The 25707-nt window shown below is 47.9% G+C and overlaps 1 protein-coding gene across 6 annotated transcripts in view; it reads left to right on the forward strand.

The window, feature by feature from the left end:
* Positions 1–25707, forward strand: part of SULF2 (sulfatase 2) — a 102442-nt gene that overhangs the window by 15626 nt on the left and 61109 nt on the right. For all 6 annotated transcript variants that reach the window (XM_074317821.2, XM_019749674.3, XM_074317820.2 and 3 more), the window contains exons 2-3: positions 6295–6573; positions 21525–21764. In XM_074317821.2, coding sequence (XP_074173922.1) covers positions 6399–6573; positions 21525–21764 — 415 coding nt within the window. In that variant the 5' untranslated portion in view covers positions 6295–6398. The remainder of the gene's footprint in view (positions 1–6294; positions 6574–21524; positions 21765–25707) is intronic.

Here is a 25707-nt window from a genome sequence, read left to right on the forward strand (position 1 = left end):
CCAGGTCTCAAATATTGTCAAGATACAAGTACGTTCCATTCTGCAGCTCTGTTCTCTCCTGTGTGGTGGCTTCATTCCAACTCCACATGAGGCAAGATGACATCAGTCTTCCCTCCTCCTCATATTGGGAAGACATAGAATGAGTTAGCTGGTTAGAATAGGTGCCTCTTCCTAATTAAGCCAAAGCGCCTGGATTACTCTGATTGGCCAATCACTGAGGCAGGGAGATTGGAAGGCCCTGATTGGCTCAAGTCTGGGTCCCAAGGTCTAGCCTTGGAGCCCTGGAGTTGGGGTCTAATTTGAACCTTAATGACCAAGTATTGGGGTGAAGAGGATCCCCTAATGAAAACTGGGCACTGTTACCATATAGAAAGTAAATGGAGAGAATGCTGGGTGGCCCAAACCCAACAATAACACTAGCCAACATTTATTAGGCGCTTACTGGATATAGCTCTGTTGTAAAGGTTTCATGAGTATTAAGTCATTTCATCCTCACAACTCTATCAGGGCTATAATTGGTGCCACTTTACAGATTAAAACATTGAGGCCAGAAGAGATTAAGTTACTTGCCTAACAGCTAGTTAGTAGTGGAGCCAAGATTTGAACCCAGGCCATCTAGACCCCTTCTCTAGCTTGGTCCCTACTGCATTTTCCCCCTAGCACTTACCAGTCTGTCTGCTTGCTTTTTTCCACTCTCTGTCAGCTCCATGAGAACAAATTTGTGTCTGGTTTTTTTTCTCTGGTCATGAAACACTACCTGGATTGTAGCAGATGCCCAGTTATTTAAGCGTATGAACTATGTGGCCTCTCAAATGCTCCCTCACTTGATGTGCAAAACCTTGGTGATGCTCAGCTTCCCAAGGTTTCAGACGTCTTGTTTCCAAACTTGCCTTGCTCTCTAACTATAATCCACGGCCCCAGTTTAACACTTCACCTGTGGTTTGCCACAGGCTTCAACCCTGTTTTCTGACCCCTCTCACCTTTAGCTGGAGTCCCTTCAACCCCAGCTTTTGACTCCTTAGGATCTCAGCGCCATGAGGGCAAGGACTTTTTTTTTTTTTTTCACTGTTTGATCAGCAGTGCCAAGAACTATGCCTGGCACATAGTGGGCCTTCGAGAAGTTCTTGTTGAGAGAATAGTTATGCGGGCTACTGCGTACTTAAGCCCTTCTCTTTATGGTCTAATTTCCTTTCCAGATCCCGAGCTTTTGTCTTGAAACTTGATCTTCCCCTTCTTTCTCTGACCGACCCTTTTCTTGTCCCCTGTCCTGCTCTTGAGAGCTGGCTTGGTTCTCTGCCTCCGGCTAGAATTCCAAGAACAGGCGTGGAGAGCCACCAGACTCCCTGGACGTGGGTAGGGGAGACAGGGAGCCTACGGGTTACAGGAGCTCCCATCCTTACTTTGACAGCCCTGGAGAGGAAGAGAGAAGGCTAGAAAAAGCCTGTGGCCAGGAAGAAGGGGAGACGCGAGGGGGAGTGTAAGATTTAACAGATGTGCTTGTGTCATCCTCTGTCTAGACAACTCCTGGGCTTGTGAAGTTTGGGACCGCACGTTTCCACCTCTCCCACTCTGCCTAAAGCACCCTGTCCTCCACCCCCTTCTTCAGGTTCTCAGAACTTTGTTCCAGGTAGGCTTCTCAAACTTTACTCTGTAATGACTCCTCCAGGCAGCCCTCCCTGACTGCCCCCCAGGTCAGCAGTTTCCTCCTCTTTTTCCTGTTGCACAACACATTTAACCTCAGCCTGTTGTATCATTCATCATTTCCTGTGTGAACATAGTCAAAAGAGGACTCTGGGGTCAGAACATCTGGGTGCAAATCCCAGCTGTGTTGTCTGCTTGCTGTATCAGTCCTGCAGGAAACAGTGCCCTCCAAAAATGGTGTGAGCAGAATGTAACAAAAGGAGTAACACAGGTCCCTGGGGCTGAGGATAGCAGGGAACATTTGCTGGAACTTGGAGAGGGCCACAGAGCTGTGGCTCCTCAGTAAAGCAATAGAGGGATATGGTCAATGCCCAGTAACAGGGCAGGGAGGGTAGCTGGGAAGTACCCAAGAGGAAGACAGCTTCTTACTTTTAACAGGATCCTTCTGACTGCTCGATGGAACAAGGTGATGGTGGAGGCAGGGAAACCAGTTAGAGGCTGTTATAATCCGGGCAGGATTATCCTACCACCTAACACTGTGTCTCACACAATGGTAGGCCCTAACTAAATATGTGTAAAGGAAGGAAGACATAAGTGGCTGGGCTTTTTGGACCACCTAGGAGGGTCCCCCAGTCTGTTGCAGGGGCTCTGGCCCCAGCACACGGCACATCTCTGCACATCCCACAATTTCCTTTGTCCCCACCTTCCGTAAAAGTTCTCCCATCTGGTCAGTGCCTCCTTCTGCTTCTGGCTACTTCTTCCTCTTCCGCCCCCTCAGCTGCTTGATGCTTCCCAAGCCCCTCTCAGCCACTTGTGTTGGATTTGGGGATCCTCAGAGGAAAGCATCCATCTGGGTCTTTTCCGGACAGGCCTGGGTGAGGTCCCGGGTGTTTCTCCAAAGTTGTGGTATGCGGGGTCTGTGGTAACCACTCACCTTGAGACCTGCTCCTCCACAGATCATCAGGTAAACCCAGAAGCAGGAGTGATATTTCTGAATGCTCGGGACATTAGGCATTTCCAGAGATGTCGTTCTGGCTGGGAAGGAGGTGTGTGAGAAGTCACAGGACTAAGAGAAGGAGCTGAATGGACCTTGCAACAGGCTGGTGGGATGAGAGGTGGTGCCCGTGGGATGGACAGAATGTCGGTCCGCTGCTGCTACACGCATTTGCCAGATCCTCCCTCAGTTCATCCACTTGGAGTCTTTTACCAAGAAGGAAGGAAAAAAAATGAAGGCAGAATTCCTTGTGTCATTTTTAATTGATTTCTTCAGCATCCGGAGCGAGACTGGCACAAGGCCAAGGGAAGTCGGCGCCAGGGGAATTCATCAAAAATCGACCTACTGATGACTTGATCTGATGAAATAATTAGCTCCTGTTATTCTCCAGTCTCTGGTCACGGAGCTTAGATTTCCATCCAGAGAAGGGGCATCCTGGCTGGGGGCTTATGCTGCCCAGGTTGGGGGTGCTAAGAAGACCTACGTGGGTGCCAGAAACAGAGACCCACTGACCATGTACCCCAGCTCCACCTGCCATCTGGCCCAGGGCTTCCAATACAGGCTGTATCTCTCAGCTCCCCTGGACCTCTGCGTCACAGGCCCAGAGCCGAACAGGCCCTCGAAGGACACCTGGCCACCTGATGCTCCATTTGGCAAATAAGGAAACTGAGGCTGGGAGACTCTTAGTAGCTTGCCCAGAGATCTGCTTCCTGGAGGTTTTGGTTGAGCTAGCTGACTGGAGCCAGACTCTGTTTGAATCCCATGTCTGCCACTTATTGAGCCACATGATCATGGGAAAGTGTTTTTACTCTCTGGACCTCGGCTTCTCATCCATAAAATGGGTATAATATTAATGGGTAGGTAGGCAGATTAAAGGAGCTGATATGTATAAAATGCTTAGAGCAAGGGCTGGAGTATTGCAAGCTCTCAATAAGCATTTGCTGTATTATTTTTGGTATAACAGTGTTGCTGTTTGTAAGGCATCCCTTGGAAATTCTCTCGATCATATTTTATCCGTCGATGTTTATCTGAAGGAACATGAATGTGCATTTCAGTGGGCTGGTTGGCGCATCAGTTCAAGTGCAAAGCACTTGTGTTTCCCAAGGAGGTACACAGACTGATAAACATGATTTGAGGACCACTCCATGATCTGGAGTAATTCAGGGACCCATTAGATGGCTAGAACATGTCTCCTTTTCACCCCTCCAAAGACTCCCATTACCTCCAGCAGAGACCGTGCTAATATGATTCGATTCCTATGTCACCTGCTAATCTCCCTGAAAAAGAGAGGGTGCAAGTTCAAGAGCAGGCGAGTACAGGGCTGGGCTTAGAGACTTCAACATGAACTAGATACTGTTAGACTGAGCAACACTGTATCTGTTTTCTTTGACTGTATTTGTGTTGCTAGTTTTATAAGGAAGGTTTGCTGATTGTCCATTTTTCCTTGGATACAAAGTTTTTCTTCCAGAAATATACATTTGTGCTTTTCTTTTAAAATGAGGCCATTTAAAGAAATATGTAAAGCAAATAACAGTGGAAGGGTTGTCTAGATAGGGTAGAAATCGGGACACTTGAATGGAAGAAGCTGAGAAATGTTGAGCTTAGGGGTGAGGGGCCCACGCTGAGCAGGCAGGGAGAGCAGAGGCCAAACCCTGTCTCTGCCATTTTCTCTCTGTTCTCTTAGGACAGTGATTAGGCCTCAGTTGTTCTCAGCTGTAAAATGGGAAGAATGCCGTGTATCCCTTGGGGACGGAGCTGTGATTAACACAAACCCAGCCTCTGCCCTCATGGAGCTGACCCTCCAGTGGGGAGAACTAGGCAATAAATAATTACAGGTTGTAGTAGAGATTATGAGGGAAATAAAACAGGTTATAATATATGGAGAGTAGGCCAGATGGGGACACCACCTTAGGCAGGCAGTCATTGCAGCCTCTCCAAGGAAGTGACTTGTGCCAAGACTTGACAGAGAGAATAAGCCCATCATACAAAATCTAGGGAAAGACTCTTCCAGGTTTAAGGAATAGCAAGTGCAAAGGCCCCGGGGAGGAACAAGTTTGACTTGTCCAAACAACAGAAAGAAGAGAGTGGAGCTGGAGAGCAACTGAGAAGAAGGAGGAGAGGTGGGCAGGGGCAGGACTGTAGGGAGTTTGCATTTTATTCCCTGAGCCATGAGAAGCCAGGGGACGGTGTGAGCAGGTGAGTGACAGGACTGGGACCAAGGTGAGGCGAGTGCCTTGTACTTGTACCACCTGGAGTGAGTGCCCTTCAATTTTGTGGCCGAAGTGCCTCACTGAGTGACATGATCTGATTTGAATTTTAGGAAATCCCCACTGGCTGCTCTGGGGAGAATGGCAGGGGCCAGGGGTGGGGGACGCAGGGAGACCCTGTAGGTGGCTGTTGCGGTCTCCAGGAGAGATACGCAGGCAGCACATTCCTCTCTGCGGAACCTGGGGCCCGTGATGAGTTCCCTGAGCCATGACTTTGGGGTCTGATCCTTCAAGGTCACAGGAAGGGTGACTCAGCCAGACTCCAACAAGTTTGGTTTCCTCTCAAGACGTCTGTGTTCGTTCTCTCTCTCTCTCTCTCTCTCTCTCTCTCTCTCTCTCTCCCTCCCCCCCCCCCCCCCCCCCCCCCGTCTTAAATAAATGAGACCAAAAGTCTATATCTGGACAGGACTTGAAGCCTCATTTCCTCAAGAAGTAGAAAAATGACAGCAGAGTAAAGAGCAGAGCGAGAGTAGAGACCTGAATCTCGGGCTGAGCCAAGATTCGCCCTCCCACCTGGCCCCCCCTCCCCACCATTGCTTGTGATCTGATCTGGGCTTGTGGTGTGATGGGGGCGGGGGAGGGGGCAGTGACTGAGGTCCCAGTGGAATGTGACAGTTCATCTCCCTCAGCTTTGTAGCCCTCAAGTGTCTCTTCTGTCATTTTGTTTATTCTGCAACTTAAAACTAATGTGAATAACCTCCCAGCTCTGGGATCTGTTAGCAGGGAGCCTTCATACACATCCCCACCAGACTGAGTTCTTGTAATAACTATGTCTCCCCCTTTTATTCATGGGGAAACTGAGGATCCCCACTGGCTTATTGGTGGGGAAACCGCGCTGGTGAGGGATGGAGCCGGGACTGAATCATGACGAGTCGTCTAGCCCAAAGCGGACATCATCTCAGTGTCCATTGCCCTCCCCGAGTCACATGCTGCTCGGGAGTCAGGCTGCAGTGCCCTCTCCTGTGCATCTGTGATTGTGCCAGCAGACACGAGGTGACCAGAAAGATCTCTCCCAGACTGGGCTTCGACCGTTCCTTTCTCTGGGGGTGATTTGTCTGTTGAAGTGGTTGGATAGTTCAGTGACAGGCTGATTATCTGACTTGGGACTTGAGCTGCCACCCACAAATGCATCCCCAGGCTCGCTGGTCCAGGGGAGAATTCTGTCTGCAGAAGTGGTCACAGAAGGCTTTCCTACCAGCCTAGTGCCTGAGTGGATTGTGATTTCTTTTCTTGTGATTTTAGCCGAGTTAGCTGTTTGCTCTGCTATAGCTCTCCCTGATCAGAGACACTCATTGTCCATGCCAGAGGCCATTGTAAAAAGCATTACGCAAGTCTGAGCGGTCGGGCAGCCTGAACTGAGAGACTGACCTGGTTCTTTTACTCCTACTTTAGATCCGTGAGCAGAGAGGGAAGAAGGCAAAGAAACAAATCCACGAGACGCAACCTCAGACTCCTGCCTCCTCCTGCAAGAAGCAACAGATCAGCAAAAATATAAAATGGCACGCCCCAGCCTCCTGCTCTGCCTGTTCTCCGCAACTGTTCTCTCTCTGCTGGGTGGGAGTTCCGCGTTCTTGTCACACCACCGTCTGAAAGGCAGGCTTCAGAGGGACCGCAGGAACATCCGACCCAACATCATCCTGGTGCTGACGGATGACCAGGATGTAGAGCTCGGTAAGCACCCCAGCCAGCTGGTGGCATCTCCCCAGGGTCACTAGGACCATCTGCTGGGGCTAAGGCTCCCGATGGCAGACACTTGTGTCAACCTATAGAATTCTCTTCTGTGGGATTTAATCAAGTCACAGTGGTTGCCCCACACCTGTGGATTCGCAGATGGGTCCTCAAGGTTAGGGGTCTCCATCCTTTTCCTAATGAAGAACCCTGCGTGGATTTCTTCAGTCTTAAGGAGAAGACATGTTAAGACCAATTCATATTTTCATCCAATTTCTATTGAGTACCTGCTACCTGCCAGGCAATATTCTAGGGCCTAGAACTTCAGTAATGACTAAGAAAGGCACGATGCCTGTTCTCATGGAGTGAGGGAGACATAATCAGCAGGAATGTGTGTGAAGTTCACATGAAAAGTCATTTCGGAAAGAAAGAAATGCTCCTGTGAAACTGAAGAGGGCGCTGTGCTCGATGGGGTGGTGGTCAGCCCTTTGGATTGGTGATCAGGGAGGGCTTCTCAGAGGGGGTGTTGTTTGAGCTGACACTGTACATGCGTGCGAGCATGCACACACACATATGCATGTGTAGACCCCCTCCTCCACCAATCTCAACAGCTACGGGCGGGCTCAACTTTTCTCGGTGGCATCCAGGAGCAGAAAGCCATTCCTATCGGCAGTATCCTGACCCAGTTCACAAAGATGGTACCCCAGGAGGTTAAGCTCGGCACCTCTGGTCCTGAGCTAACTCCCCTCACAGGTAGAGCCGGTGAGGACAGGGGCCCTTGCCAAGCTTGTTCCTTTACACCGATGCAGGCATGACAAGAGCTCATGGCTGCTCCAGCTCATGGCCTCTTCGCCTTCCTTTTATTTCCCACATAAGTCACCCCAGGCTGCATCCTTGGTTCACTGTACAAACAAACCGCCCTGACTCTTCCCTGCCCTCCTGAGCAAGACCATGGGCTCCTCCACCCAAGCTGTAGGTGTCTTCATTTGCGTGAGGAAGAGACCCCAGAAACGCAGCCACCAAGAGTGAGGCCTGAAGAGTCGGTCTCACTTGGACCTTCTGCTCCCCTGACTCAGACTCCACTTATATTTCCAGCTTACCTTTGGGGCTCTCAGTAGAAACCTTCTTTCTCGTTATCTTGTGTCTTCTGCCCCTAGAATTTACTGATTTTATGGATTCCATTTCTCCACCTTAAACCCTATAACTAGCGCCGCCCTGTGGAATTATAATGCCAGCCGCAAACGCAAATGACAAAAGTCATTTTAAATTTTCAAGTAGCTACCGTGTTTCCCCGAAAATAAGACCTAGCGGGACCATCAGCTCTAATGTGTCTTTTGGATCAAAAATTAATATAAGACCCTGTCTTATATCATATAAGACCTGGTCTCATATTAAAATAAGACCAGATCTTATATTAATTTTTGCTCCAAAAGATGCATGGTCCAGCTAAGTCTTATTTTCGGGGAAACATGGTACCTTTTTTTAAAAAGTAAAAAGAAACTGGTGAAATTAATTTTAATAACATGTTTTGTTTAGCCAACTATACCCAAATTATTATCAACTCAACATGTAATCAATATAAAAATTATTAATAAGATATTTTACATTTTTAATATTGTTTTTTAACTCTGGCACGTATTTTACACTCAGAGCACATCTCAGTTGGGACTAGCCACCTTTCAGGTGCCCAGTAGCCGCTTATGGCTACTGTTCTGGACGACACACCATCCTTTTGCATTTTCCTTCTCCTGTGACTTAGATTTCTTTTATCATCATCAGTACTACCATGTATTGTGAAGATCTGGGGGAAAGCCTTTCAAGCAGAGACAATAGCATGTGCAAAGGCCCTGAGGCAGGACCAGTGAGACAGATGTGGCTGGAACCTGGGAAAGGAGTACAGGAAATGAGACTGGAGAGAGTGGGGAGGAGCCTCTTGGAGGCTCTCGTGGGTTATGGTAAGGAATGCCGATAGTTGACCAGGTGAGGGGTTGGCCTTTAGCCTCTACCCACTGTCAAAGGACAACCGAATATCGTTGGTGGCAATAAATGTAAAGGTTTACTGGATAAGCCTTTGCAACCTGATATAAGATTGTGATGAAGATCGAAATGCAAATCTATACCCCTTTTGGATCCATTATTAAAAATACAAATCAGTCTTTTAACTGGCAAGAAAAAGTGATTTATATAAATCCAAGTCATTCCTTATAATGATTTGTATTAATGATCACAAGTATAGATTTTTTCAGGGACCTTATCAGTGCAAAAAGAATATGCAGCCAGGAAGCAATCAGAACCCAGAGCTTTTATTGACAGTTTGACAAACAGGATGCCTCTCTCCCTGTCACCATTTAGCATGAGCCACGTTTGACAACCATGAGGAATCTACAGACCTTGGCCATAAGGGCGTGAATTTTGTTTCTAGCAGGCTTTTGCAAAGAGCACTCAGAGGTAGCACCTGGACCTCAGAGCACTGTGGTCTTGCCTCGTGGGACCCCGTGAGCTGTTTTGATCATAGTTATGCCTAGGAATTCAAGACACCCCTGATGTTCATTCATTCATTCATTCATTCATTCATTCATTCAACAGATGTTTGTTAAGCATCCACTTTGTGTACTGTACTGTTCTGGGAACAGGAGGACTGAAAAAGGATCGTTCTAGGTAGAGAGAACAGAAAAGGCAAAGATACGGAGTTAGAAATGAGCTTGGTGGGTTGGAACAAAGGAATGCCTACGAGTGGGAGTGGACGGAGCTGGGATATAAGTAGAGAAAGATGAGGCCAGGAGTTGCCTGGGGCCAGGTCGCATGGGGCCTTGTGGCCATGGCAAGAGCTTTGAGTTACATTCTTAGTGAAATGGACATGGATTCGGAGGCCAGTGCAGTAACTGGACAGGCGATGATGGAAGCTGGGATAAGGGGGACAGCAGTGGAAGGGGTGAGATGATGATGGATGGGTTGGAGGGAGCAGTTAAGGAAAAGAACTTCCAGGGTGACTCCCAGATTTGGGGCCTGAACCACGGTGAGTGATTGAACACTCATTCTTAGGAACAACACATGTTTTGCTGCAGCCACATGATCTAACTGAGCCTCATGTCAGAATCTAATTGTAAGTTTTCATCTGTGACGCTTGAATAAAACCAGCAAAATATGCAAATATAGGGACAGGAGCTGTGGGTGTGTTGATGACACGGGAGAGAGGAAAGCCAAGAAGATCATAGTTTACGTAAAATGCATAGATTCATTCTCTTCATTTTATAGGTGGAGAGATGAAGTAAAGCACAGGGAAATGAAGTTACTTGTCCCCAGTCTAGAACCTGGCTAAACAAGATTTGAACCCCGAGCCCAGGGTCTTAGCCACTGCTCTACTTAACCAGTCTCCTAGGATAGCTGTTGAGTTGTTAGTGTGTTTGTTAGTTTTCACTGGTACAAATACTGTTGCCAGAAATGTCTTTATACACATGTCTTTGGATACCCAAGCAAGTGTTTCTGAAGGATAAATTCCAGGAAGTGGATATGGTGGGTGATGGGTTTAGAGCCTTTGTGTTCTGTGGCATCTGCCAGCTCCCACCCACAGCACAAACTTGCATAGATGGCTGCCTGCAAGTGTTCCCTTCCACGAAGGAGCCAGCCCCTCCATCGGCAGAACTGGCTTTTGAAGGAAGCTGCCCTTTTTTCAGGAGGTGAGGGATGGGACGGTGGCAGTGGGGTGAGGGGATGATGAGCTTTTTATAAACCACTAGACAGACCCGGATCAATAATGCATGTTCCCAAAAAGGCCAGCACATTATCTCACAGTCTGCGACAACTGGCACGTAGAGGGTGGTCCTAAAAAATTTATCATCTGCTATTTTCTGCTCATCCATGCGGCAGTTCCAACAGTTCTTGGGGCTGGAGACTTCTCGACTGAGATAATTCCAGGCTTTCTTCCAGTCCCGGGGCAGAGAACAGCTGTCCATCCTAATTAGGGTCTGGTGGAGAATATTGGTACAGGACACAACACAGAAGAGGGGCCTGTCATCCTGTTTCCTAATTGCAATGTGGGGAGAGGGAGGGCTATACATTTTCCTTTTTTTATATGCATTTGACACACCTCCCTCACTCAGAAGTGTCAAATGCCCAGGGGAGCTGGTCCCAGGGCACATCAGTCATTAAGTGGACTCCATGATCAATACATTTTCAAGGCCATTGGGAATATCCCTGGGTTTGGATGACCCGCGGAGACCAGCAGGGTCTCGGCTGGCCTTCTTCACCAGGAGGGTCGGAGAGGGAGAAGCGCACAGAAGCCAAGGTCTTGTTTGCATGTGTCCTTCAGGCAGAGAGGCCAGGAGCCGGTGGACTCTGCCAGGGTTTACTGGTTTAATTCAGTCCAGACAAAGCTTTGGTGCGTCTCAGGGGCCACCACGATGAGTTAGACACGGTCCTTGCTTGGAGCAAGAGACTATGTGCAGCATCCCAGTGCCGTCTGTTCTTTTATTGGAAATTTTCTTTCACTAGACTTACTTTGTGAAGCTTAAATACTATTTTAAAAGGAAGCTCTAAATTATGACTGTAAATGCAAAGCTATTATCCATTGCCTTCCGTCGAAGAACACTGCCAGACCCAGCGCGATGAGAACAGCAGTGTTTTCACATCTCCGCAAGATGCTGCCTCCCTCCAGGCTGGCGTGTCTTTGTCATGAAGGGTGATGGGCAGTTTTGAGAGAGGTGTTAAAGGTGAACTAGCACCTCCCTGAGACCTCCTCTTTGACCTGATCAGCAGAATGGAGACTAGAAAAGGGGAGGACTTTTCCAAGGGTGAGTCACGGGCTTTTAATGTCGGGGCCAAACTAATATGGGAACCACATGGTGGTAACTCCTGGGTCTGAGGGTTAAGGAGACAGTCAGACCCAAACCCCAAAATAGCAAGCACTGATTCTCCACTGCTCATTTGGCTGAGGGTGCATGCCTGGTAGAAACAAGGTGCCTTTTAGGGGCCCCCTTGGATTGCAGTATTTCAAGTGTGCCCCTCATGATTGCATGAACTGTGAAATGCTCATTTCAAAAGAATGCTCTGCCTTTCAGAACATCTTTAAATGAAAGTACTCCCAGTAAAGATGTAAGGATGAGAATTCTCTGGCAAGACAGCTGAGTTCAAATCCTTACTCTGCCACTGACTGTGTGGCTTCGAGAATGTTACTTGACCTCTCTGAGTAAACCCCCAAGAAAGGAGTTCATTGGACTCATGTAAATAAAAAGTCCAAGTGTATCAGGTATGGTTGGATCCAGGATCCGTATCGTTGGATGTCAGCTGTCTCTCCATCTCCCGGGCCTCAGCTTTCCTCCAAGTTGTCTTCACTGTCAGCCCAACTTTCCATATGACACCCCTGGCATCGCCAGACCTACATTAATGCTACAGCAAGCCATCTTTATAGAAGGAGTTTCTCCCATGAGTGCCAATGAAAATCCCCAAATTAACTGTCTTCAGTCTGGCACTCTCTGTGACATCTGATCAACCCTGAACAACTCAGGGAGATGGAACACAATGATTGGCTGGCCTGGGTCATGTGCACATTCCGAGAGCCAGGGGCGGGGCCAACCCCACAGGAACCAGGAGGACTAGGAGAGGGGAGTAGAGGTGATTGCCTGAAGGAAAAGTCAAGAGCTGGTGCCAGAAGGAGATAGAATGGCTGGTGTGCAGACAAGTCCAGGAGAAGCCCGTGGCACCTCACAGGCTCTCTCTGAAGCAGGGTGCTCAAAGGGTGGACTAGATTCAGTCATTCACCAGGTATTTATTAAGCACCTCCAATTGCCAAAGGATCCAGCAGCAAACAAAATAGGCAAAATCTCTGTTCTTATGGAGCTTACATTCTACTGCAAGAGTTCATTTTTTTAAAGATAAATGAGTATATAGTACATAAGATAGCGAAAAGTGGTGAAGAGAATAAAGCAAGGAAAGGAAGTCAACAAGGAGAGAGGTGATGTTGTGGTTTTATGTAGAGTGGTCTCTCTGAGAAGGCAAAGAAGGTGAGGGAGCCAGTCAAGGGGATTCCCCTGGGAAGAGCATCCCAGGCAGAGGGAACAGTAAGTGCAAAGGCCCTGAGGCAGAAGCACTCCTAGCAGGCTCACAGGGCAGCCAAGAGGCCAAAGTGGCAGAGCAGTGTGAGCAAAAGGGACAGGAGGAGATGAGATCTCAGAGGTAATGGGGTGCTGGTGGGAGGCTGGATCACACAGGGCCTTTGAACCAGGGAGAGGACTTTGGCTTTCTGAGTGACATGCACACCAACCAGTACAGGACGCTGAGCAGAGGAAGAACATTATCTGATTCATGTGTTAATATGACCCCTCTGGCTATGATACAGAGAATAGACTAAAGGGATGCAATAAGAGCAGAGGCCTGGAGGCCTGGTGGTGAGTCTGCTGCAATAATTCACACAGGAGATGGGCCCAGTGATGAGTCTACTGCAATGGTCCAGGCAGGAGATGATGGAGACTCAGACCAGAGTGGGGGAAAGGAGTGAGTTGCTGCACATAGTAGGCGGATGGAGCTCCTAAGATGTGCTGACGTAGCTAATGTGGAGTGGGACAGAGGAGTCAAGAATGACTCCGAGATTTTAGCCTAAACATCTACAAGCAGGGATTTTCTGTTCATGGAGATGGGGAACGCTGTGGTCGGGAGCTCAGTTCTGGACCTGCACATTGCAGATGCCTGAGAACTGCCAAGAGGAGCTGTCCAAGGCAGCCAGCCTTCAGAGTCACAAGTTCAGGGGAGAGGCCCAGGCCCAGATGGGCCTGGAGTGGGGGCCGGGGGAATTGCATGCAGATTGTTTGCCTGCTTGTGCTTTCCTGGGTCCGAGACCCTCACCAGATTCTCAGAGGGATCTGTGATCTTGTAATTTGCAGGCCCTCGGCCGGGAGGGCTGCTGGTGAAAGAGATAGGCTTTTGAGAGAAAGGCCTGGGAGGGTGTCTGGCCAGGCACTTGTTTTGCACTTTCCATCTGTGAACACAAGGAAACCACACCCTGAGCTGCAGACTGATATCCAGAAATCAATTCTAAGTTGCAGGCTTGGGGACTTGGCAAGGGTCAGATTGCTGGAAGCCCAGAAGAGTGTGCCCCGATTCCAGACACCAGATCGGGGGTAACTTCCACCTCAGCCTCCCTGAGCTATCAACTCCTGACATTCCTGGCCCTGCTCTCTAGAGTTAGAAAAACATGTCGGTGCAGGTTGTCTCAGGAAGAAAAGCGCTTCATTCGGACCCACCCTGGCGTTCCGCTTGCCAAGCACATTCCACGAGATTTTTTTCTTTTTTTCGACTCAGCAACCCTTGGGAGATCACTTCAATTCTGGAAGCTGAGTGTATCGGGATTAAGTTTGGCTGCATGTAAAAGAAAATGTAAAATAGCGGTGGCGTAAACTAGATAGAATTTTGCTTCTCACTCACATAAAATTATCTGGAAGTTGGCAGTCCAGGGCTGCCATGGTCGCTTCAAGGGACCCAAGCTCCTTCTCTGCCTTTCTGTTCTGTAACGCTTATTGTGTGGCTTCCATTTCCAAGGTCTCTTCAATGGATGTCTGGGACAAGGTCCGTTAGAGGAGCTGACGGCACATACAACTCACTCACTTAGCCACACCGTCTCAGCAGGGAATGTGGGGCACACTCAAGTTTGGGGTCTTCAAGGAGGATTTAACTATTTTTTGCTAAGGGGTGAGCAAATGTGGGGAAACCACTAGTGACAGTGCAGCCCCCAAGGGTAGCAGTAGCAGTGGGGTCATCCCTACCCCAAGACCAAGGGGATGAAGAGAGTGAATGGTGACTGGAAACTGGAGACACAAAGGGCACCCAGCAGGAGCTGTCATCCTCTGTTGATACCACAGGGAAGGAGATGGAGGGATCCATACCCCGACCTCAGTTACCTCCCTTGGTGATCTCCTGCCAGCGCCCCCCATTGACCTAACCCAGCCCAGAACCAGAGAGTAGACACATGTGCCTGCGGTTCATCCAGGCCAGCTCCCTGGGCTGGAGAGCTGGGCACAGGGTGGATCTGGAAAGCCGCGGAGGACCACTCCCACATGTAGTGGCTACAAGAGAATCTGGGAAATGTATTCGTAGTTTCCTAGCTAAGTGTACTGAAGATTAAAATTAGAACCTGTTAAGAAGGAAGGAGGGGAAACCGATATTGGTGGGCAATCTGGGGTTTCAGCCACATCAGGATCAGGAGTAAGGGGTCCAGACAGGGGCAGCACCGCTAGCAGGGGTGGTGTGCTTGTATGACGGGCACTGCACCCGGAGAAGGAGACGTTCCCGTGGAAATGGGGGGAGGAGCATTGCAGGCAGAAGGACAAGTGCAAGAGCCATGTGGCTAGAAGGACAGCCAGCAGGACCTGGGGAGTGAGTGGGAGAGTACTGCGGGTGAGGGCAGGGAGGAGATGGGGGAAGGCCAATGGAAAGTCACTGAAATGCTGAGCAGGTCAAATGCTCATGTTTCTGGGGTGGCCCAGGGACAAGAGCAGAATCAGGGAGACCCGGGGTCCAGGTGGGAGATGATGGGAGTGCTGCAGAGGGACAGGGTGCAGGGAGTTTCTGTTTTGAAGGTCGGGCAGGCAGGGCTTATTGATGGATTACACGTGGGAGGGAGGAAAGGAGACTCAAGGATGACTCCTAGGTTTTTGGCTGAGCTGTTGGGCAGATGGTGGTGCCGTTTACAGAGATGGGGAAACGAGGTTTTCAGGCTTCGCACAGACATCAGGCTGCTTTGCAAACATCACCCACCAGGCCAGGAACTAGGTGACTGGCTCTGTGGAGCCCACCCTGGAAAATGGGCAAGACACCCAAGAGATCCCTTCTGGTTGAATAAATAGCCTCTGCCAAGGGCAATGCGTTGGAGAATTACAAGTGAAAGGAACGCTTCTGGGTGGACGGACCTTCTGAGAGAGGAAGTGACCAATGATTGCTGAGTGCCATTGATTATACAGGTGACCAGCCCTTTTCCAGAGTCCGTCTGCCACCTTTTCTCTGTGGAGAAGGACCCTCTCAGGATTTTCTCCCAGAAACTTCTGCAAGCAGGGCCAGCAGAAGGAACAGGAGAAAAAATTAACTTTCTGATCTCTCTGACGGTCCAATGTTCATTAATGAAATTCCAATACTGCCTCTTCAACATCTGCTTAATTGATTTTGGGTTTAGCAACCAATTTCTAGCCTGTGCTTTTCATAGCTGAACACAGAAATTACATTTGACTTTGTTTTGTACTATCCGAGAATCAGGACTGGTTTCCCCTTTGCCACCATCGTGAGGACACCGGGTTTGAGAGGCAGGTCCTGAGAATCCAGTGGCACTATTCTGAACTGAGTTGCTAATAGACAGCAGTGGTCACATTTCCAGCGCAAGCTTGAAAGGCCCCAGAAAAGCAGTCACAAAGTGGGTGGGCAAATGGGTGTCATGGGGTAAATGCCACGTTCCTGGCAATCGAGTGGTTTGGGCACCAGGATTTATGTGCCATCTTCAGGGTCGGGGTGGGGCCTCCCCGGCCCATTAGAGTCCCAGAGAGGTGTCAGGGTGACCTCACCCCTGGCCCAGCGAAGTAGAAAAGTTTGATCATGGAAAGAGACTGAGTCTGTTTATGTCTCTATGTCCCCAGGTTTATGTTGGACAAAATAAGTTTTGGTTGGCTGGCTTGACTTCATTTAAAATATTGAAAACGGGCCTGTGTGTTTCTGTGTGGCCGTGTCTTCCAGGTTCTTCCCTCCCATCGGAGCCATCCGTCTGCATTAGGGCTGTGCTGGGCAAGGAGATTAGATCATATGTTTTTGCGTTCCAGATGTGTCTTTATAGTGCCCCGACGCTATGGCGGTTTTAATAAAGCAGGTTACTGTCCCCAAGGGGAAGGGGAGGCTTCACATGGAGGGTTGCTTCTGCACAGATGCCGCTGTCATTTCGAGACATTGTTAAATTGTACTCTAATAGTATCTTGACACCGCTCTCCTTCAGCTGGCTTATTTGGGCAGGGGTGAGTGCACCGAGCAGGCACGCACAGGGCACTCACTACTCGTGAAGAGCAGCCACTCGCTCATTTCCTCTGAAATTAGTAGGAGGGAGATATAACCATTTTGAGGCCCTGGTTTTGAGCCCATTAAAAATAAGAAATGGTTTCTTCAGGCTGTTTGTTTTTTGCCGATGCAGCATTTGGGGCTGCTGACTGCAGGTGAATTATTCACCAGGTGGTGGCCTCCCTGCTTTCCAGAAGGGTCTGACAGGTCTGTCGGGCGAGCGGTCAGCTTCATCCCTTTCTGCAGTCTCTGGAGACAGAAGCTGAAATCTCACTACCGGCTGCGTCCTCCTTTCTCTTCACAGTTTGTGAAGAGCGAGCAAAGGGCTGATTCTGCCGAGACTGCCCCAGATTCATTTCTTCAAGAAATACCGGGGGTGCCCCCAAAAAATGTATACAAGTGGACACTGGGCAATGTTGCTCAAGCAGTAGTTCGCTGTAATCAGAAGTGTCTGGACGCTGATGGGAACCACTTTGAGCACCTCTTGTAATTGCACAAGTCAAACATGACTCGTATTCATCTTTTGTTACTGGTATATATTGAGTATTACAATTTTAATACAGTTTTCCTTTCTTAAAATGTGTACATTTTGAGGGCACCCCTGTATTTCTTGAGCACCTACTATGTGCCAGGCACATCCCCTCACCTTGCCATAGTTTTCACCATATCTATGTGCCACCTGTACTTTTCACTTTAAAAAAAAAAGCTTTAGTTGTTTTGCAAAAAGAACAAGATTCCACCACCCTAAATGAGAGAGGCTAGCATCACTTGCCCTAAATGCAAGGGAAGTAAACCATGCAATCAAATATCAGCTAATTCTGCCGCCCACCTAGAGCATAGGTGGGTGGCGAGTTCTCTCCCTGTTGAAATAGGTGTGTAGGTGTTAAGGACGTTGTAGCACCAACCCAAGACTTTCTCCTGGACTTTATCAGGAGTGAACAGGAATCACTTTCCCACCACTGGTGTCCCGGTTATTTGGTGATGTGACCCTGTGCCACTTTCACTGCTGATGTGCCAGCTGCAGTCACCTCTGGGCTGACTAGGGGACCAGATATACATACAGTCCAGGGACTGTTCTGTGCCTTGTTGACGCCAATTGTTGATCCAAGTGCATAGGGACCTCTGCGCACTTCCTTGGTTCAGTGTCACCACCTCCCACATGATGTAAATTGAATGTTTCCTAAACAGGACACCCAGCACCTATCTCTCCCATTGGACAAGCCTGGGTTCCGGTCCTCACATCCCACTTCCCCAGCTCTGTGGCCTCGGTCAGTCATTTAACTCCTGGCGCTCAGTTCCTTCTGTTACATGGGTCGTTGGGATGATTAAGTAAAACGATGCATGTATGTGCCTGGCACAGTGTACACAGCCGTCATTGAGCCATTACAGTCACATTAATAATGGTGATGACGATGATGATTATTGATGTATAACTCTACCGCAGGGACAAGCTAAGTTATATTAGGAGTTGTAAAACCAACACCGTCAGGGACCAGGCGGGAGATGTGGGCGGGTAAAGTTGGTGTGGGACTATAGGGAGTGCCGGGGAGTGCGGCCAACTAGAGAACACATGGGCTGTTTAGTGCTAGTTAAAGTGAAATTGTAAAAATCTACTGCACAACACACACACACACACACACACACACACACACACACACACACACAGGTCCATGGACACAAACTAGCTTGGGCTCCTGAGTTATATGGAAACCCAAAGAGCAAGCTAATTTGGGGGGTATGTTAGCAGATATATGTGCCAGGCACTGCTAGGCTTGAGACTATGCCAGTGAACAAAGTTGGCCTAAATCTCTGCCCCTGTGACGCTGTCCCCGTGGGCGTGACTTGCAGCACCCCAACAACTGAACTGGAAGTGACATCAGTGCCCGAGGGTAGTAACTGCCTTGGGGAGAAGAGAAGGGAAGCCCGGAAGGGAGTGGGAAGGGCTTTAAGGAGGGGTGATGGTTTCAATACAGAACCATGTGAGATGTTTGATGTTTGGTCAGTAACCTGAAGGTCTCAGGAGGGAGCGCCCAGGCAGGGGGCACCGCTCAGGCAAAGGTCATGAAGTGGCATGTGTTCAGGCTTGGGGCCTCAAGGGCATGACCTGATATCTCGATTTGGGGGGGCGGGGGAAGGGGAGGACCTCAAGGTGGAAGGAACTGATTGGCCCGCAAAAGGCTGCCTGGAATCCAGAGGGGCCACCTCCCCAAGAGCAGCCCTGAGGCTGGTAAGGCCCCAGGTCCCTGTGAGACCCTGAGACATGGACTCTGAGACAGTGGCACCACACTCCATCGGGTTCTGGCGAGTTAACATAGCTGGTTGAGGGAGGCCCCGAAAAGCCCACCTCCCCCAACCGTGCCAGAGGGAGCCTTCACACCTGGTGGGAAGCCTATAATTGCCCACCAGTTGCAGCTGGAACCCTTGGGGACTTCTCAGGAAGTTATGTGACCTTGACACAGATGTTCACCCAGTTCCAGGTGATTCCTATTCAAACACAAAGCTGGCTCTTTCCTCCACCCACCAGGGGCAACTTTGGCCAGGAGGCTCAGGAAATGCACCTGGTTCCAGGAGGGTGTCCCTTGTAAAACCATCTCAGTGCTGGGCTTGAAAGGGCAGGCTTTGCTCTGTTTGCTTCAGTCACTCCGTGAGTTTTTACAGAGCACCAATTATATATTCCTGGGGGTGGGGGAGTAGCCAGCACCCCGGGTCACCCAGAGCTCTCAGTCTGGGAGAGGAAGATCATAAACAAGCAAACCAATAAAAAAAAATTATTTTTTTAAGGACCATTTCAGAAAGAGACAAATGCAATGAAGAAGCGTACACTGGTGATAGGCAGTAAGCAGGGTGGGGGCTCCTTCAGAGGGGGAGGACAGTGAGGCCTTGCTGAGGAGGTGACGTCTAAATTGAGATCTGAATAATGGGACAAGTCCCAGGCAGAGGCAATAGCAAGTACAAAGGTCCTGGGGCAGGAATGAGCTTGGAACAGTTGAGAAACAATGAAGGGGCCAGTGTAGGCAACTAAGCTAAGGGGAGGGAAGAGATGAGGTCAGAGAAACACGGGAGGTAGGTTGCTGGGGGGAGAAGGTATTGAAGGCCACAGGAAGGAACTCACGTTGTCTTCTAAGTGCCATGGGAAGCGATTGGATGGTTTTAAGCAGTGAAGAGATATATGATCTGTGTTTGCCTCAGGGAAGCTCTCGCTCTGCTTCCATCTCCACTTAGCAGAAAGATTGGATAAAGAGTTGTATGACTCTCCTTTTCATTCTTAGCCCTTAGGGATACAGTGCTGAGGGGGTCTGATGAGTTGTTTTCAGACCTCGAGGGGTTCTTGGTGGTAGGGATCAGCAGCTCCCCAGCCAGAACCTCACTTGCCTGAGAGATGCTGCACAGGTTTCCTAACTGTCCTGACAAAATTGCCACAAACTGGGTGCCTTGAAACAAAAGCAGTTTACTCTCTCACTGTTCTGGGAACAAGTCTGAAATCAAGGTGTCGACAGGGCTCTGCTCCCTCCAAAGGCTCTGGAGAGAACCCTTCCTTGCTCCTCCAGCTCCTGGGGGCTCCAGGCGTGGCTTGGCTTGTCGCTGCCGCCTTCCAGTCTCTGCCTCAGTCCATCTTCACATGGCATTCCTCTCTGGGTCTCCTTCCTTCCGTGTCTTATAAGGACACTTGTCATTGTCTTTAGGGCCCACCCAGAGAATCCAGAAAGTTCTCACCTCAAGATCCTTAAGTACATCCGCAAAGAAAGCTCCTTCCAAAGTAGGGCATATTCACAGATTCCGAGGCCTAGCACACGGACATATCTTTGAGGGGTGGGCCGTTTTTCAGTCCATTACAGACCCTGAGAGCTGCAAGGAAAAGGAAGAAAACTGAGGGTGGCCATAAGGGAGGGGAAAAAGGATTTCCATTGACTATTTCCCTGAAAGTGTTTGGGTACCTGCCACAGTGTGCAATTATGCATCCACTCTTCACACATGTGTGGAGCACCTACTGTGTGTGTGTCACACACCATGGGGGCGTTGAGGGTTCAGCAGTGAGCAAGGCACAGTCTTTGCCCTCATGGAGCCCTTGGCACAGCCGTGAGCGTGAAAGTACCTGCCCACAATAGGGTTTCCACACACGTTACTTTCCTTTCCTTCCTCGGTGCCTTATTCTGCTGACAGCTTCATTGAGAAACAAGAACAGGCATGAATGAAACCACCATACCTGATGGTATATAATTAAGCCCCGATAACACATGCTGCCCATGTAATAAGAGCTCAAGGGACTCAGAAACCAAAGTGATCCCAGGAGGCAACTGGAAGAGGCGTGGCTCGATTGCTGGGTTAGGTTTGGGGGAAGGTGGGACGACCGTGTCAACAGACGAGGCGAGCGCAGGTTCTTGGATGATGTAAAGCATTTTGTCTGAGAAGTATTGAGGGAGAAAGTGGGCCAGGGGTGGCGTGACCAGATTTCATTAAGAGCAAACAATTCTGGGAAAGTTCCAAACAAAGCAAAGTGTAATCTTCCCTCAATTTACACAGTGGTTGCTTATATATATCTATATACATCACTGTATATTAATACCCTGCAAAAAAGATGTTCTGTTTATATGTAAAATAGAGTTCCATTCTAAGCTCAAATAACTTATAAACAGGTGTTCACCTCTCCGCCATAAACGCCCAGTGGGACTGGGGACCAGGATGCTTCCTCCTGGGGCAGGTCCAGCTCCCAGTGCCTTGCTGGCCACTTCCCACAAATGCCAGTAGTCCCGTCTGTCCCTGGAGATTTCCAAATGTACCCCCCCACCCCCCCCACCCCACACACACACACACACGGAAATGGCAGTGCCACCCTGTTGAGAACCACTCTGCGCCCGGCCCTAATTGTTGCGTCCCTACCCGGGCTCACCACTTAGAATCTGCTGGAGGTCATCTCACCTGGGCTCTGGTTGCAGGTTCCATGCAGGTGATGAACAAGACACGGCGCATCATGGAGCAGGGCGGAGCCCATTTCATCAACGCCTTCGTGACCACGCCCATGTGCTGCCCTTCACGCTCGTCCATCCTTACCGGGAAGTACGTCCACAACCACAACACCTACACCAACAACGAGAATTGCTCGTCGCCCTCCTGGCAGGCGCAGCATGAGAGCCGCACCTTTGCCGTATACCTCAACAGCACGGGCTACCGGACAGGTGAGGGGAGCCGCGTGGCTGAGGGCACGTGGGTGGGCTGGGAGCCCCGGGAAGTGGCGCTGGAGTCCTGACGTCAGACCAGTATTTCTCTCCGTGTGGCCCCCGTACTGCAGGGCCGCGTTGGATGACTTTAGATAGTGCATGGACAACGTTGTTTTAATTTAAGTGTTGTGCGTTTATTTCTAGATGCATTAGAATAATACGGATTGATTTGCCTGTAGTGCTGATGGAAAGAGACCTTTTCAAGGGAATTTGAGTTTTTTAAAAAGTGAGGCCATTTAAAATATGAAATACAGGACGGAGAGAGGCCAGTACCCATGCATGAGTTTGCATTCTCTGTGAATTTTGTTGTTAAAGCCATCGGGGACTGATTTATTGACTTCAGCCCATTAGCGTGGAAGAAGTTTCCAGAAGAACATTGGACTGGGGGATGGGGATAAAACTGGTGTGGAAAATGCACATGAGTGTGTGCGGATTGTGTGGCCACTCTAGAGAATGGCCCAGAAGTTGACGTGGTGATGGACTGGTCGTCTACCCTTGACTGTCTACACTGCCCAGTGTGTTCTATCTCTCCTTGAGTCAGTGCCAGGGAGTGTTGCATCCTGGAGGAGAGTGAGCAAGGCTTCCTGTCTGTTTATCTTGCAAGAGGTACTTTGGTGGATTCTGAAGTCTCACCTCTGGGGCCAGTTGCCTGAGGCAAAGGCACGATTACAGTCACTTGCCTCTAGCACCATTACACAATCCTCCACACTCAATTAATTTGGCTTGCTTTAATTAAAAATAAATACTCCCCACCTTAGCTAAGGAGCCAAGGCACTTGTGAAATCAGATGTTTTCGCTTGGATGTTGTCACTCCAGGAAGTTGTGTCCCAGTGATCGTGGGCTGGTTTGGGTGGGAGTGACACGAAGAACAGATGGCATGGGGGTCAAGTTGGTGAGGTGTGTCTTCTTGCAAACTCATTGCACTGCCAGAACCACCCAGGAGGCCTCCCTCCTGTACCCATAAGCCAGTTGGTCCTGGGTCTCGGCACAAAGCCAGATGTGTCAGAACTTACCAAGGAGCACCACTCAGTGGTGGGACCTGGATGTGGATGGAGGAAGCAGGACACAGGGGCCTGCGGCAGAGCAGAGGGTCCCTCTTGAATGGTGGCATCTGCCACCAAATCAGGATACAGCAGGTCCTCGAATAACATCATTTCGTTCAATGTCATTCCATGATAACGCTGATGAGATGCCGTAGAAACGTCACTCTTACTTATATCAATTAGGCTGTGGTGACATTGGTTTTGTTACACGTTATTTCCATTCACGTGGTAGGCGCTATCGACGACATTAGTGAGGACTTACTGTAATTATAGCTGTTTGCGCTCAGGGTTGCCAACCTTCCACAATTTCTAATATGAATTTGTTGCTGAAATCTGCTGATTTAAAGAAAAAAAAAAAGTTGGCAGAACTCACTGTAAACTATGGGCCAAACAAAACATGTCTGAGGGCTGAGTGGGGTTCACACACCCCTTTTTACAACCTCTGGCTAAAAGACCTGTGTCGAAACCTTTAGCTTTGGGTGCCAAAGGAACAGTAAGGCCCCTAAAAGTGTTGTCATTAACCCCCCTCATTTGACAGCCATGATAATGACAACCCAGACAAGAGATTTTTCCCAGAGTCATAAAATGAGGTGCTTGTGGCACAATCAAAATGGAAGCAAAACTATGGGAATTCAAAGGGAGTATGGAAATTGCATCTGTCAAATTGAAAGAAAACACATATCTTGCTATATCCTGGGGGCTCGTGGTGGGAGGCAAAGCCTACTGTTTCAGAATCATACAGCTGATGCAAGGACAGGAACCATCTCTCAGGATTTCCCATCAAGATGGATTTCCCAAACTTCCTCCTTGAATGTACTCAAATCACCAAAAACCATCTCTCAGGATTTCCTATCAAGATGGATTTCCCAAACTTTATCCTTGAATGTACACAAATCACCAAAAAGCTGTGTCCCCAAAAAGCTGTGCATTTATCCTACTATGCTTAAATTATCATAATCTCAATGAAGACTGGGAACATGATGTCAAATGTAAATGACCATACATAGAACATTTACATTTTTTGTAAAACTTTCACTAAAAATTTTATTCGTTATATTTAGATTGCCCCTCTATACAAGGAACCCCATTCTAACCTGACTTTCAGAACTCAAAACCCTGAAAGCATCTGTTTATTTGGAAGAACTGGTGCGTTCCTAGTCATTAAATAACAAGTAACCTGTATACTTTCCTTCTTTGCCCTGGCAGCTAGGAAGCTCAGGTTTGAGTTTTATATTAAGTTGCTATTTAAAGTGAAAACATTTTAAAGCTACAACTGCATAATGTTAGCTATGCTGGTCATTGCCAGTTGGTTGACAAAAATGACAAAAAAACTATAATGAATTCAAAATCCCCCTTAGATTAATTTGATTTGTATGACTCACATTAGAATATACAGAAGGTGCCAAAAAAATGTATACACATTTTAAGAAAGGAAAAAATTATTAAAATTGTAATAATATACCAATAGCAAAAGATGACTACAAGTCACGTTTGACTTCTGCAATAACAAGAGGTGCTCAACGCGGTTACCATCAGCATAATTTTAATACAGTTTTTTCCTTTCTTAAAATGTATATAGATTTTTTTTGGCACCTGTATAATGACTTTTGAGTCCCCTAAAAATCATTTGGTCAGCTGTGCTTGCTGTCTTGAGACACATTAAAACCTGCATTCCTGTGGATGTCTAGGCCAGTTGGTTGAGTTGGATTTAAGTTTGGCTGTGATAGCAATTGTTTATTACTCTCTCAGTGCTGCCCTGGTGGGCATGCCCCACTCCGAGTCATGTATTGATCAGACACTCAACTGCTTTCTTTTTCTTTTTTACTGAGGATTTTAAAAGTTTATTTTGCTGAGAATTTTTGCATTTTATGTTCACCAGGGATATTAGACTGTAATTTTCCTTTCTTGTGGCATGCTCGTCTGGTTGTAGAATCAGGGTAGTGCTGGCCTCATAAAATGAGTTTGAAAGTGTTTCCTCTTATTTGGGGGGAAAGTTTGAGAAGGGTTGCTATTAATTCTTCATTGAATTTTGGTAGAATTCACCAGTGAAACCATCTGGTCCTAGACTTTTGTTTGTTGGGAGGTTTTGATTATTGATTCAATCTCCTTGCTAGTAATTTGTTCTGATTTTCTATTTCTTCATGATTCAGTCTTGGTAGGTTATATGTTTCTAGGAATTTGTACATTTATTCTAGATTGTCAAATTTGTTGATGTATAATTATTCATAGTAGTTTCTTATGTTCCTTTGTTTCTGTGGTATCAGTTGTAATATCTCTGCTTTCATTTTGAGTCCTCTCTTTTTTTTTTTGGTGAGTCTACCTAAAGATTTGTCTACATTGTTTTTCTATTCCAAGAACCAGCTCTCAGTTTCATTGATCTTTTCTATTGTCTTTTTAGTCTCTATTTCATTTATCTCCCCTCTGGTTTTTGTTATTTCCTTTTTTTTACTAACTTTGGGCTTCATTTGTTCTTCTTTTTCTAGGTCCTTGAGGTTTAAAGTTTGGTTGTTTATTTGAGATGTTTCTTATTTCTTGATGTAGGCATTTATTGCTATGAATTTCCCTCTTAGAACCTGTTTTTGCTGCATCCCATAAGTTTTGGAGTGTTGTGTTTTCATTTTAATTTGTTTCAGGGTATTTTTTAATTTATCTTTTAATTTCTTCTTTGACTGATTGGTTGTTCAGTAGCATTTTGTTTAGTCTCCACATCTTTTTGAATTTTCCAGTTTTCTTCTTGTAACTAATTTCTAGTTTCCTACCATCATGGTCAAAAAAGATGTTTGATGTGATTTCAGTTTTTTTAAATTTGTTAAGAATTGTTCTGCGGCCTAACATATATATCCTGGAGAAGATTACAC

This window comes from Rhinolophus sinicus, chromosome 13 (assembly GCF_057876585.1).
Source record: "Rhinolophus sinicus isolate RSI-liver-muscle chromosome 13, RSI-T2T, whole genome shotgun sequence".
NCBI classification, from domain to species: domain Eukaryota; kingdom Metazoa; phylum Chordata; class Mammalia; order Chiroptera; family Rhinolophidae; genus Rhinolophus; species Rhinolophus sinicus.